The following is a 13,191-nucleotide window of genomic DNA, read 5'->3' as shown; positions in this document are numbered from 1 at the left end:
TCAGTACTTCAGTAGGTTGGTATATTAACATTATATCAGTTAAATAAGCTGGCTACTTTTACAACTTAAAAAATTAACCATGGTTTTACTATTAAACAGTGAAGTAGTAACGGTAGTGAAGTATTTTTACTCCGCTGTAAAAGTACTTTTCAAGTGTCTGTACTTTATCAGTGTTTTTCTTTAGAAAACTTTACTTCACAACATTCCAAAGCATAATATTGCACTTTTTACTGCACTACGTTTCATATTAAACATCATTTAATACTTAATTACATTAGACATCTATTAGTTTCTTTCTTTTACTCAAGTAAAAGTAACTGAAAGATTTACTTGAGTACAAGAAAGTACTAATGTTCATAAGTATTAAAGGTACAAACAAACAACAACTTTTATTTATGAAATGTAGTGCAGTAAAAAGTAAGACCTTTGTAATACACTGATAACTACCAAAAGCAGGTGGCGATGAGAAAGTCACATGATGAACCAAAGCTCATAAAAATGTTGCTACCGTATTTTTTACGGTAAAATTCTGGCAACTACAGCTGTTGATTTTTTTTACCGTAAATTGTACGGATTTTTTTTTGTACAGTGTGGCATCTCCTCTAAACTCTCGTTGTCATCAGAGAGCGTCTGACTTGACCTGTCTTTGGTGATGTGCTTGCCGGTGTTGGGATGAGGGATGTAGCTGCCTCTGATGCCCAGCAGGTGTCCACAAACATCGGCCTGCAGAGGAGAAGGAGTGGGGCGCGAGGCCGGCGAAGTGCGGGAACCGATGATGTACGCCACCAACGACGTGGGGGAGGTTCGGATGATGGAGTTGAGGTCGAGGCCGATGCCATCGGACAGAGGAGACAAGGACAGCGCTCGCTTTTTGGAGCGGGCTGAGAGCCGCTGACTGCTGGCGTCCTCCTTGAAGAGATAATGCGGTAGAGACGTGGGGTTGGAGACGGATTCGGACATGGAGGTCCAGGGAATGAGATTGGGATCGGCTGCTTCTGAAGTCTGGTTAAACCCTAGTCCTAAAGGAGGCAGAACGCGGTAACCGTAGGGCCAGTCCAGCTTACTGCTGCGAATCGATTGCGTCTCGGCGATGCTGAGGGTGGTCGAGGCCAGGGATTCTCTAGACAGCAAACACCTGCAATAGATCGCCCAAAAATTGCAGCAAAACGTCCAAGTATTGTCAAGTTATGTTTACCACCTAGAGCTTATTTACTCATGAACAGTGTTGGGAAGTAACTAGGTACATGTAACTAAATTACGTAATTTAATTGCAAAATAAATGTAATCGTAATCAGTTAGTGACATGTGGCTAAGTATGGTTACCCATACTAGGAATTAGTGCTCTGCATTTATCCCATCCTAAGTGCACACACACAGCAGTGAACACACACACATCGTGAACACACACCTGGAGCCCGTGAAGCCGTGAATGCCCCTTAGCTGTTATAAACTCACTGTAAACCACGGCTTCACGGGGCTTATTGCTTTATTAAATTACAGTTACTTATGAAAATGTTAATGATTACAACGGGAGTTACATCTGATTTAATACATATGGATTTAATCGATTTCTTTCATAAATTGCTGTGACTGCTCGAATATATGAGACACCAATGTTTCAGGAGTTTAGGACACATGCTTATTCAATAACTGTTTTATTTCCTATTTGGGTTTATGTACATTCTTTTTTGTTTAAAGATTAACAGTTTTTTCCCAAGCCATTGTTAGATGCCAGTGTTTCCTGTCAAAGATATGCAAAGATTTGATTTCAAACTAGACTAGTTCTTGTTATGGTTTTAAATCAGTATTTAACCTCAGAATGATCTCTGATATCTGAATCAGATAAGTCTGATTTTGTGGTGGCTGTGCTTTAAAATTAAGTGATTATAATCTTAATTCAAGGGATAAAGGATTGCGAAAGCGATAGTAATCAGTGTTGAGTTCTACTTATTTGAAAATGATTACCAGTTGAAAACATTAGAAATTTAGAAAAGCAATCAAATGTAATCAGTTACATTACTTTAAGAAAGTAATTGAAATAGTTACACTACTTATTACATTTTAGACAGGGTAACTTGTAATCTGAAACCTATTACATTTCTAAAGCAACCTTCCCAACACTACTCATGAATTGATGAAAATCTCAAGGGAACCCATTGTGAATTAGTCTTACAGGTTTCGATGTCAGGACTGAAACACTCCAGATGACTTTCTCTCTACTTTGAGAATATCCCCGTCACTCTTTTCCGTTAATTTAAAGCAGACTGGGGCCGTCAAACTCCAAAAGCAAGATACATAATGGATCACAATAGCAGTTTACATGATTGCCAAGTCTATATTCAAGTCTTTTAAGTTATGTTATGCTGTGTCAGGTCTGTCGTGGGAACACTGGAAATCCATTTAGGTTATAAAAACGTTGTGGGAACATTGTTTTGAAATGTTTGTAAAGCGTTAATGTGTCCAGGTTACTTGTCGTGATTATAAAGTTTAATGGCTACAAAACGTACCTTACAGCGTTCCACTAACATTATTCTCACCCAAAATGTTATTTTGAACATTTATTCTTAATATTCTGCAAATGTTAAAATGTACAGTTTTCCTGTCATTATTAGAACATTGTTTAAAGGTTATAAAAACGTTTCATAATAACATCATGTTAATCTCAGAATGTTTTCTCTCAATGTTATGAGAACATACATCAAATATTAGTAAAGTTATAAGAACATTCCATGTAGAATGTTTTGTCCAAACATTTATATATCTTTTAAAAAACGTTCCCTGTTAGTTGGGAAGAGACAGCCAATGCTATTTGCATAAATGTTTTCCATATGTCAGTTCTTTTCCATGTGACTTTTGTAGTCCATTTAAGATCTTCACCAGAGGAGATGAAAGAGAGAACAACATGAGGGTGAGTAAATAATGACGTGCCAAGTCTAAATATGAAGAAGCATGAATGAGACTTTTGGTAGAAAGGAAGGTACCCTTTCATGGGAACTTCGAACTGCGCCCTCTAGGGGTCGCTATGGGGAAACCTAGAGGACGCAGTGTCTCGTTCCCTACTCAGGGAACCATGGTCACATAAGTAACCTGAGACGTTCCCTTTCATGGGAACTTCGAACGGCGTCCTCTAGGTTTCCCCATAGCGACCCCTAGAGGACGCAGTGTCTCGTTCCCTACTCAGGGAACCATGGTTACATAAGTAACCAGAGACGTTTTCAGTGGATAATGACTATATCGACCAGTTCGTCCTTGGAATACAGTGCAAATGGACTATTTATATGGTACTTTTTGGAGTTTGACAGCCTGTAGACAATGCACGCTTTTGTTGTACAGCTTAAACATACATAAAAACATATTCTTTTGTTTGTTATGGAACACAGAAATTAATTTCCTTTTCACTCTTAAATATAAAGGTTCTTCATTGGTGTCTATGGTTCCATGGAATCTTTATCATCCATGGAATCTCTTTATTTCTAAGTGTGTGAGGATATTTACCTGGCATCAGTGAAGGGAACAGCGAGTGAATGAGGTGGGCCGTTTTGGACTGAAGTCTGTGAAGAAACCGGACCCAGACTCTGGACCAGCATGGCATTGCTTGTCACCTGCACGTTTGAACTGCTACACGGCCCAAACACTTTTCTGTTCATCCCCAAAGACAAGTAACCTGAGAAAGAGTCACGTGAGGCAGGAATAGCTCCTTACACTGTACTGTCAGGATAAAATCTAGCCATTAAAGAGCAGGAAAAACTGGCACTAAAAGACTCTAAACCAGTCTCCAGCAGAGCACTAATAATCAAGCTCTGCATTTCCAATAGATCAGAGGCAGTACTGCCCTGGAGATATAATCATTTTCCTTCCTTGTACTGCATAACAGAACTATGATTGGTTTGTTGAGATGCATATCCTGATTACTCAGTACTCATTATTCTAGCTTTATTGTTTTCATGCTGTCGATTAGACGTAACTTCAAGAGAACATCTTATGTTTGCAGATTACACATTACGATTATGCTAAGAATTCTGATATTTTAAGATCATTTGTGAGCCTGGAGCACAAAACCAGTCATACGTGTCAATTTTTTAAAGCTGAATAAATAAGCTTTCCACTGATGTATGGTTTGTTAGGATCGGACAATATTTGGCCGAGATACAACTATTTGAAAATCTGGAATCTGAGGGTGCAAAAAAAAATCTAAATATTGAGAAAATCATCTTTAAAGTTGTTCAAATGAAGTTCTTAGCAAGCTTTCTCCCGTCCGGGACATCATCCAAGCCCGCGGCTACAAGGTACGTCTGAAACGACACATACCACCGCTCCCACGGCACGACAGGTTCACCAGCGTGGGACAGAAATGGCTCAGGGGGAGGCAGAGATAAATCCCATCCTCGTCGCCAAATGTTATGTTCAACAAAAACACATAAAAACAAAGCTTCGGGTGAATGCTAGTTTACTCAAGGAACTTCAGCGGCAACAGCAACGGAATACGGTACAACTGTATAGCCTGCACATCAGCATGACTTCACGACAGTATTACTACAACAGATAATAACAACGAGGAACTGGTTAGCAACCACAACAGTATAATTGTGACCCATACAGTGTATTGTTGGCTATTGCTACAAATATCCCCCAGCGACTTAACACTGCTTTTGTCCTCCAGAGTCACAAATACAAAGTGCAGCGATTCAAGACTCAATAATGACGGCCTATGGTGTCTTTTCATGCTTTGAAAATTTATGCTGATTATTAAATATTAAGTTTAATATTGTTGTTGCAAATTGTGCTGATTAAGTTAACTAGCTGGCTAATATATGAAAACATGAGGTTTTGCTCAAAAAAATAAAAATAAAATAAAATAAAGACTTCATCTCAAAAGCATCAATATTACTAGGTTATAAATCACAAATCAATCGGTTATTTCCAGATGTTATTTAAAATTAAAAACCTAGTACGTTTTTGTAAAGCAAACGTAACATTAAATAAAAAGCATTTTTGTTTAGACTACCGGAGCTTTTGTCCTCTAACGTGATATTTTCGGTCTCTATTGAACAGAAACACATGAATAGTCATGGAATTCCTATAACAAACCCGTAAAGCCAAGGAAGCGTTTCTGCTCTGTTAAGTACTAATGAGTTTCTCTCTCTGCTTTGGTTCCATGGCTCGTTTGGGTACAAGCTTTCTGCTTGGTTAATCATCATAAATATGAGAGCCAGGGTTTGGGGAGAAGACATGGACGGATGCTATTGAAGTATAAACCAGTATGTAAATCAGTACGATGTGTTTTTAAGGAGGACCAGACAAGATGATGTTCAGAGTTGTCTAGTTTTCTTGTCATGATTACAATGTCATGTAAAGGTTACAAAAACATTCTTACAGCATTCTATTAACTTTTTAACCCAAAATATGTTATTTGAATGTTTGAATATTTTAAGAATGTTAAGAGGTTCAGTTTTTGTGTCGCGATTAGAGTGTTATTTAACGCGTACAAAAATATTTCTTAGAAAGTACAAATTCTAAGAATGTTTTCTCAACATTATGAGAACGTTTGAGCACAAATATCATCATAATGATGTTGTGAGAATGTTGATGAACAACAGAATGTTTTGTTTACTTAAGAATGCTTTGTCCTAACATTAATATGTGACCCTGGAGCACAAAACCAGTCATAAGGGTCAATTTTTTTTAAATTGAGATGTATGCATCAGCTGAAAGCTGAATAAACAAGCTTTCCATTGATGTATGGTTTGTTAGGATAGGACAATATTTGGCTGAGATGCAACTATTTGAAAATCTGGAATCTGAGGGTGTAAAAAAATCGAAATATTGAGAAAATCATCTTTAAAGTTGTTCAAATGAAGTTCTTAGCAATGCATATTACTAATCAAACATTAAGTTTTGATATATTTATGACAGGAAATGTACAAAATATCTTCATGGAACATGATCTTTACTTAATATCCTAATGATTTTTGGCATAAAAGAGAAATGTATAATTGTGACCCATACAATGTATTGTTGGCTATTGCTACAAATATCCCCCAGCGACTTAACACTGCTTTTGTGCTGCAGAGTCACATATTGATTTTATGAGGTTTATGATTATGACACTATCAATGATAGCACAAATCAACTATACTGAATCAACACTGAACTAATACAATACTATTGTCTTCTGTAAAGCAGCTTTATGCCTGAAATTGAGTTTGTTTCATAATCGAAGGATTTTATATAACGCTATATTGTGTAAAGCACCATTAGAAAATGCATTTCCAACACAATTGTCTATGAAAGTTGTTTTTTATTAATTAATTAGATGGTGAAGGTTGTAAAATAGGAGTACTTGTTGACATCGGCTGAAGGAAAGACACACCAAAGGACATCCTGAGCACGGAGAAAGAAAGTAAATGGGTTTGATTTTGATTTCATGTTGACTTTATTAAACTGTATTATATACTGTATGTAGGACTGATTAAGTGCAATTGTGATGAGAATACATGTCTTCGCTCTGTTCTGACAGTCTGAGATGAAATGAAGGCTTGAAGTGCTGTTTAAACGGCAGTGGGGATGTTCAATAGTGCCCTATCTAATTCAAAGCATCATGTCTCGTGTTCTGGCTCACTGAGCTGAGCATTATGGGTAGAGTGGAGCTCAGACATGAAGATATGACCTATTTCCCTTATTCCTTTCAAATTTTGACCCTGGGGTATATTTGTAGCAATAGCCAACAATACATTGTATGGGTCACAATTATACATTTCTCTTTTATGCCAAAAATCATTAGGATATTAAGTAAAGATCATGTTCCATGAAGATATTTTGTTAATTTCCTAAAAAAATATATCAAAACTTAATGTTTGATTAGTAATATGCATTGCTAAGAACTTCATTTGAACAACTTTAAAGATGATTTTCTCAATATTTAGATTTTTTTGCACCCTCAGATTCCAGATTTTCAAATATTGTCCGATCCTAACAAACCATACATCAATGGAAAGCGCATTTATTGCATAAATCTCAATTTCAAAAAATTGACCCTTATGACTGGTTTTGTGGTCCAGGGTCACAATTATGAACCGCAGCTGCTCTTTCAAACCACTGAACATGGCTTGTAGCAAATTCTAAGCATTCAAATTGGAGATGTTTATTGTTGTTTACCTTTCGTACCAGTGTCCAGGCAGCTGGGTCGAGCTGACTGTTTGGGAGAGGATGCTGGGAGCGAAAGGGGCGGGGCTTGATGTCGTGAGGACTGCGGAAAGCCCAGCTTCCCATTGGTCAGCAGCTGCCGGCGGAGGCTCAGCGCGGGAAGAAGGGCCGGGTTTCCAGATGTGGCATCGGGATGGAGCGATGGAGAACAGGAGTGACCCGTCTGGACCCTCACCTGAGCCGGACCAGACGGAGAAACCAACAGGTTACAGCCTTTCCCGTTCATGTCCGTCACTGGTCGACACAGAACACCATCTTCTGTGTTCACCTGATAAACATGAAGCATAATCAGATTTCAAACAGCTGAGCATTCGATTGGGAAACGTTTTGTCTGGTTACCTGAAAATGTGGCCTACATCTAAATGATCCACTTTTTTGAGTCAAAGCACTGACTACATTAGGTTGCACAAGTCAATCGTAAGGATCAGATGAGGTAGGAATAGCTCCTTACACTGTACTGTATGTGAATGCAGTACAATTTTACCACAGAAGGTCAAAGAGTGTCTAAAAGTACTATGGTATTACTTGATAGCATCACTGTACTTGTTTAAAAGGGGGAAATAAAGTGAACTACAGCAATGAGATATGGCTCTTGAGGTTCTGTGTTGCTAAGTGTTTGCTTAGTAGGTAATAATCAATGTTTTGAAACACATGATGCACTAAACAGCTCCAAAAATAACCGTAAACAGATTCATAATTTAATGTTACATTTAACGTCAACTGTGGGACAAATACAGCATATCACAGTATATTCAAACTAAATAAATTTTAATATTAAAAAATAAATAAAAACCGCTTCAGACGGAATTTCTGCCGCGGTGACGTCATGGGGATCAAATAAACAGCGTCAGAAATAATCGTAAAAATCAGATCTTTTCAGATTCGTATTTTAATGTTAGGTTTAATGTGAGGCAAATAGGCTACAGTGTATTTTAAGATTTCGTCGTGGTGTTCAAGCTGTTCAGTTTTTGCTAAGCTTCATTACAAATAATAATAATAATACTAATAATTAATTAATTAAATCAATAATGTAAAATAAACAAATCGCACATTCACGAATCACGCTCGTCCGTGAAACAAATGCAACTAATCAAAAAGTTGAATGGAAAGTTTATGGATCTCATTTCATGTTTCCGACAGTCACGTCGGTAAACTCACCTGTGCAAGTCTCCTCGTGTCACCTGCATCAGAGTAATACAGCGCTTCAGACAAACTTCTGCCGCGGTGACGGCACCAGGGCCGAGCTGCTTATTTCCCGAGTTTGAGCGGAGTTTGTCGTGTTTGAAGCGTGCTCGCTGTCAGTGAGTGCATGTGAGCTGCTGCTGTTGTGTGTGGCTTTGTGATGGTTGCCAGGGGCGGGTAGATCAGCCTCATTTTGCCCTTTTGCCCCACGAAGCCTCCAGCAGCATTACATCATGACACGCTTTATAAACACCATATCTGGATTCTTTTGGGATCCACATACGTTCTATTAATATCATTAATAATTAAACCGACGTTACTGTAACGTGTTTAATAACTTTTGGAAGTGCATTGTTGAGTTTAATATTCATGCAAAGCATTACAGGATTTACTCTCACTCAGAAATAATTACAAAGACTTAATTATAATAATGGCAAAGAACATAAAAACAGAAGACGCGTGTTAAATCAAAATGTTAATCAATAATTTAATGGTATATAAACACTGAGAATTGGTGTAGGATTACTTTGAAACAATTTTCACCCAGACATTGCTAGTAAATGTCACAATTGCACAGAAACGCCACCGAATTAAATAAAAATAGAAATGTATGAAAAAGCTAGTAAAAATGACAAAAGCACAACAATGACTAAAACTTAATATGGACAGAGAACATTTTATTTATATGAAGAAAGAAAGTTTAAAATAGCAGCGAAGTCAAAATATTATAAATACTATAGTTGTGCATGAAAACATTTGGTGTAGAATTTGCTCTGAATCAATTTTCACTCATTGCCATTAAATTTAACCAACAACAACAACAAGAAGAATCAGCAAGTAGCATTGAACTGAAAGAAAAGAAAATTGAAGTAGAAAGGCAGAAATGGTTTCTTTTCTCATGCAAGACTCGGTGACTCAGGGTTTTCAGTGTAATTATGTGCATGTTGATGGTGTAATATGAATGTATGACTGATTGGAATGATGTCTGTGCTCTGAGTGCTTGGTGATATCAGATATAAGGGAGATTTTAGCAGGTGTTGATTAGTTTTGTAATGGTGTATCTCACAGGTGACCTTGCCCTGTTGAAAAAAACAGCATATGCTGGTTAGATATGTTTTGTCGCTGGGATGCTGGTTTAAGCTGGTCCTTTGCTGGCAAAGGACCATCTTAAACCAGCAAAAGGACCAGCTTAAACCAGCAAAACGACCAGGTTAAACCAGCAAAAGGACCAGGTTAAACCAGCAAAACGACCAGCTTAAACCAGCAAAAGGACCAGGTTAAACCAGCAAAAAGACCAGGTTAAACCAGCAAAAAGACAAGATTAAACAAGCACACCGCCCACCAGCAAAAGGACCAGTTTAAACCAGCAAAGGACCAGCATAAACCAGCAAAAGGACCAGCTTAAACCAGCTTAAACCAGCAAAAGGACCAGCAAAGGACCAGCATAAACCAGCAAAGGACCAGCATAAACCAGCAAAGGACCAGCATAAACCAGCAAAGGACCAGCTTAAACCAGCATCCCAGTGTCAAAACATACCTAACCAGCATATGCTGTTTTTTTCAACAGGGTGTGTAAATCTGCTGGCTTGACATTGCTCATGACAGTCTTGATGCACTTGATGAAATGCTTCATGAATTCGAACATTGCAATAAAAAAGCACATCAAAATGAAATAGATGTTCATGCACTAAATAAATAAATAATACACTGGTACCCAGATCCTGCAGTATTCCAAATAGTGTTTTTTTAAATGTCTGGTTCGAGCTAGAGTTTCAGTCCTGACTTGAGTGTTTGCACAGTGAGTTCTGCTGCTTGTCATCATGGCAACAAGGTTGTTTATTCTTCAGGAGACTTGAGAAGGTGCTGGAGAAATGCACATCTGTGACCTAGTGCTGACCAAACAGGAATTAAATGCTGGCCTCTAGTGGAGATTGCAGGGCAGGAATGACATGGCCTTCACAGGCCTCTGAGCTTCTGCTGTATCGATTCTCTGCATTCATTGTGTTATAAATTACACACACTGTGTTCACACTAATGCAGTGCTGATACTGGAGTGACAAACCTAAAGCCTTTAGGTGCTGCTGGACTAAAGAATTAGACATGCAATTCTATTGTTGCCCCAATATTCAGAACTAATTCTTTCATTCATTGAAATAAAAACGGAAAAATACAATGGAAATGAAAAAAAACGAGTAGTTGCCATTTGCCGTGTGTAACTAACTGAAATAAAATAAGTTTGTTGACGTTCTAAAATTACTAAAACTATAACTGAAATAAAAATAGAATATTCAATAGAATCGATTACAAAATAAAATACTGAAAAACAAAAACTCATAAAAAGACAAAAGCAAATGAATTTAAACTACAACATTTAAATGAAGACAGAAAATATATAAAATAAAAGCTAAGTCAAAATACTAAATAATTCTGGTGTATGCTGATATCTGCTGTTTACTAAAACTATTAAAACTAATGTTTTTGTTCATTGAAATAAAGCGGAATTAAAATATAAATTAGATAAAAAACTTAAACTACAGTTTTGAAAGGTTATGTTGTCATGGCAACAACTGAAGCAAAATAAGCTGAAGTACTGAAATTACTCAAACAAATCTGAAATAATATAGCAATTTATTAAAAAACAAAAGTGAATAAAAATGACGACATCACAGAATAATGTTACAAAAACTTAAACTGAAATTTAAATGAAAACAGAAAATATATAAATAAAAGCTAGTTTTTGTTAATGGAAGTAAAGTAGCTGAAAGCTAAAAAAATAATAATTAGTTGCTTTAAAAAAAATACTAAATTACTAAAACATAAAGTAAAATTATCATGAAAACAGGACGGATAATTAAAAATATTAATAAATACTATAAATAATACTAATATATATATATTAGTATTATTTATAGTATTTATTAATATATTTGTTTGTTAGTTTGTTTGCATTATTTAACCATTTATAAAGATGGAAAAGCAATGGAATGTTTAGTAATGTTTTACCGAAGAAAGAAAGAAAGAAATATTGCCTGATTCTGATGATATATCAGCCTTTTTATTTGAAACTACTCCTAAAATGTGCAGCAGTGACATTTGAAAGCATTGGATCTGCTGGAAATGCACTTGCTCTTGTGTGTTGCTGGTGTTTGTCTCTCCAGCAGAGGGCAGCAGAAGAACAGACACAGACTGTCTCAAACAGGTCCTGTAGGTGAAACTGCAGTGTGATGATTATTTCATTCTGGCCAGAGAAACAGCAGGGTGGTGTTATTGTTTGACTGTAAAATGAAACCACAATTTCCACAGTTAACATGTAAACCTAGCAGCTTAGAAAAGTCAAATCAGCTTGTCAGTCCGTGAGAAAGACAGCAGTGCTGCTCACTGTTATAGAACTAGTCTCGACTCGTTATGATTAATGCCAAATTCACTATAGATTCATTAGTCGGCCATGCATTTATCAAACACAATGACCATTTCTATAACACCAGAAAAATGACCCCAAACCTACAAGCAGTGACCGAAACTTTTCCATTAATGGATGAAATTAAAATCAATTTGCAGGGGAATATTTACCTTTATAAAGGCAACTTTTCTAACCTTTTTAAATGTTTGTGTCCGCCTTACATTTATTGCATGAATGCATTTTGAATAATTATAAGACTGTTAATAATAAGTCTGTTACCAATCAAATGAAATCAGACAAGATCCATCTTTGGACTGCAGAAGCTGAATCTGAAGATGCATTTACAGAGACTGTGCAAATATAAGATTTATGTTTTAAATACAAAATATATTGAGTATAGAAATATGAAATGTTGGAAAAAATTTAATTCTACTTTAAATGTGAAACTAAAACTGTCAGTAGGTGGCGACATATCACTGTCTTAATGATTGATTGATTCAATGATTCATTCAAAACTCCTGATTCATTCAGGAATGAAGCGAGTCTTTATGAATGAGTCACTGAATCATTGACTCACCCGATTCGTTAAAAAACACGGAATTACTCAAAAACTAAACTATTGTTTTGGAGCAAAAACACTCAATATTGACAATATCTCAGCTAACAAAAATAAACAAACAAAAAGATTTTGCTAGCGCTACCATTAAGTAATGCGAAAATGTTCGATATAACGTTATTTCTGAAGGTTCTTTAACACTGAAAATGTCAATTTTCTAAAATGTTTAAAAAAAATGTTTTTGGTTAAGCAAACATTACGGGAATGTTACTTTTGAATGTTCTTTGAACGTTCTGAAACATAAAAATAACGTTTTTGTGTTAATGTTTTGAGAACGATGTTAACAACCATAACTTTGAATGAACATTCTATTAATGTTACTTTGTTCGTCACTTTGAGAGAACATTGCCGGAATGTTTCTTCTTAGCTAGGATTGTTTCTAAAATGTACTTATGTTATAATCTCTCTGTTTATTAATTATATACCTCTGGATAATATAATGGTATAAAACAGTCACGATGATCATCTGGCTCAAAGCTGCGCTCATGAAAGCCGAAGATACAAATGTTCATAAAAGCCCTCATTCAGTAAGTCACAGATGAAGGTCTAAAGGTTTCCTCAGTTCCTGCATGATTATAATGCTGCATTTCTCCAGACTCTGAGGAGAAGCTCTCCTGTGATTAATGGAGAGCGCGGCACCCATTTGAAAGGCTGTGAGAGCTCATTTCTGCTGGATAATGTCATGCGGCGTGTGAATGTCACCAGCTCCGTGTTCACCTCAGCTCATCGAGAGAGAGAGAGCACTTCACTCACAAACTCCTGTTGTTCACAGACGCTCTCAGGCAATATC

General features: G+C 36.6%; 1 protein-coding gene across 1 annotated transcript in view; it reads right to left on the bottom strand.

The window, feature by feature from the left end:
- Positions 1-8,427, bottom strand: part of glis3 (GLIS family zinc finger 3) — a 47,454-nt gene extending 39,027 nt beyond the window's left edge. Inside the window, exons 1-4 of the mRNA XM_016243553.1 lie at positions 8,362-8,427; positions 7,156-7,471; positions 3,496-3,664; positions 641-1,135 (exon numbers count right to left, since the gene is read on the bottom strand). Of these exons, the coding sequence (XP_016099039.1) occupies positions 641-1,135; positions 3,496-3,664; positions 7,156-7,429 (938 nt within the window). The 5' untranslated portion in view covers positions 7,430-7,471; positions 8,362-8,427. The remainder of the gene's footprint in view (positions 1-640; positions 1,136-3,495; positions 3,665-7,155; positions 7,472-8,361) is intronic.
- Positions 8,428-13,191: the final 4,764 nt, after the last annotated feature.

This window comes from Sinocyclocheilus grahami, unplaced genomic scaffold, assembly GCF_001515645.1.
Source record: "Sinocyclocheilus grahami isolate Dianchi unplaced genomic scaffold, SAMN03320097.WGS_v1.1 scaffold694.1, whole genome shotgun sequence".
Taxonomy (NCBI): Eukaryota; Metazoa; Chordata; class Actinopteri; order Cypriniformes; family Cyprinidae; genus Sinocyclocheilus; species Sinocyclocheilus grahami.
Note: the sequence above shows the minus strand (reverse complement) of the source record. Positions and strands in the feature narration are given on the sequence as shown.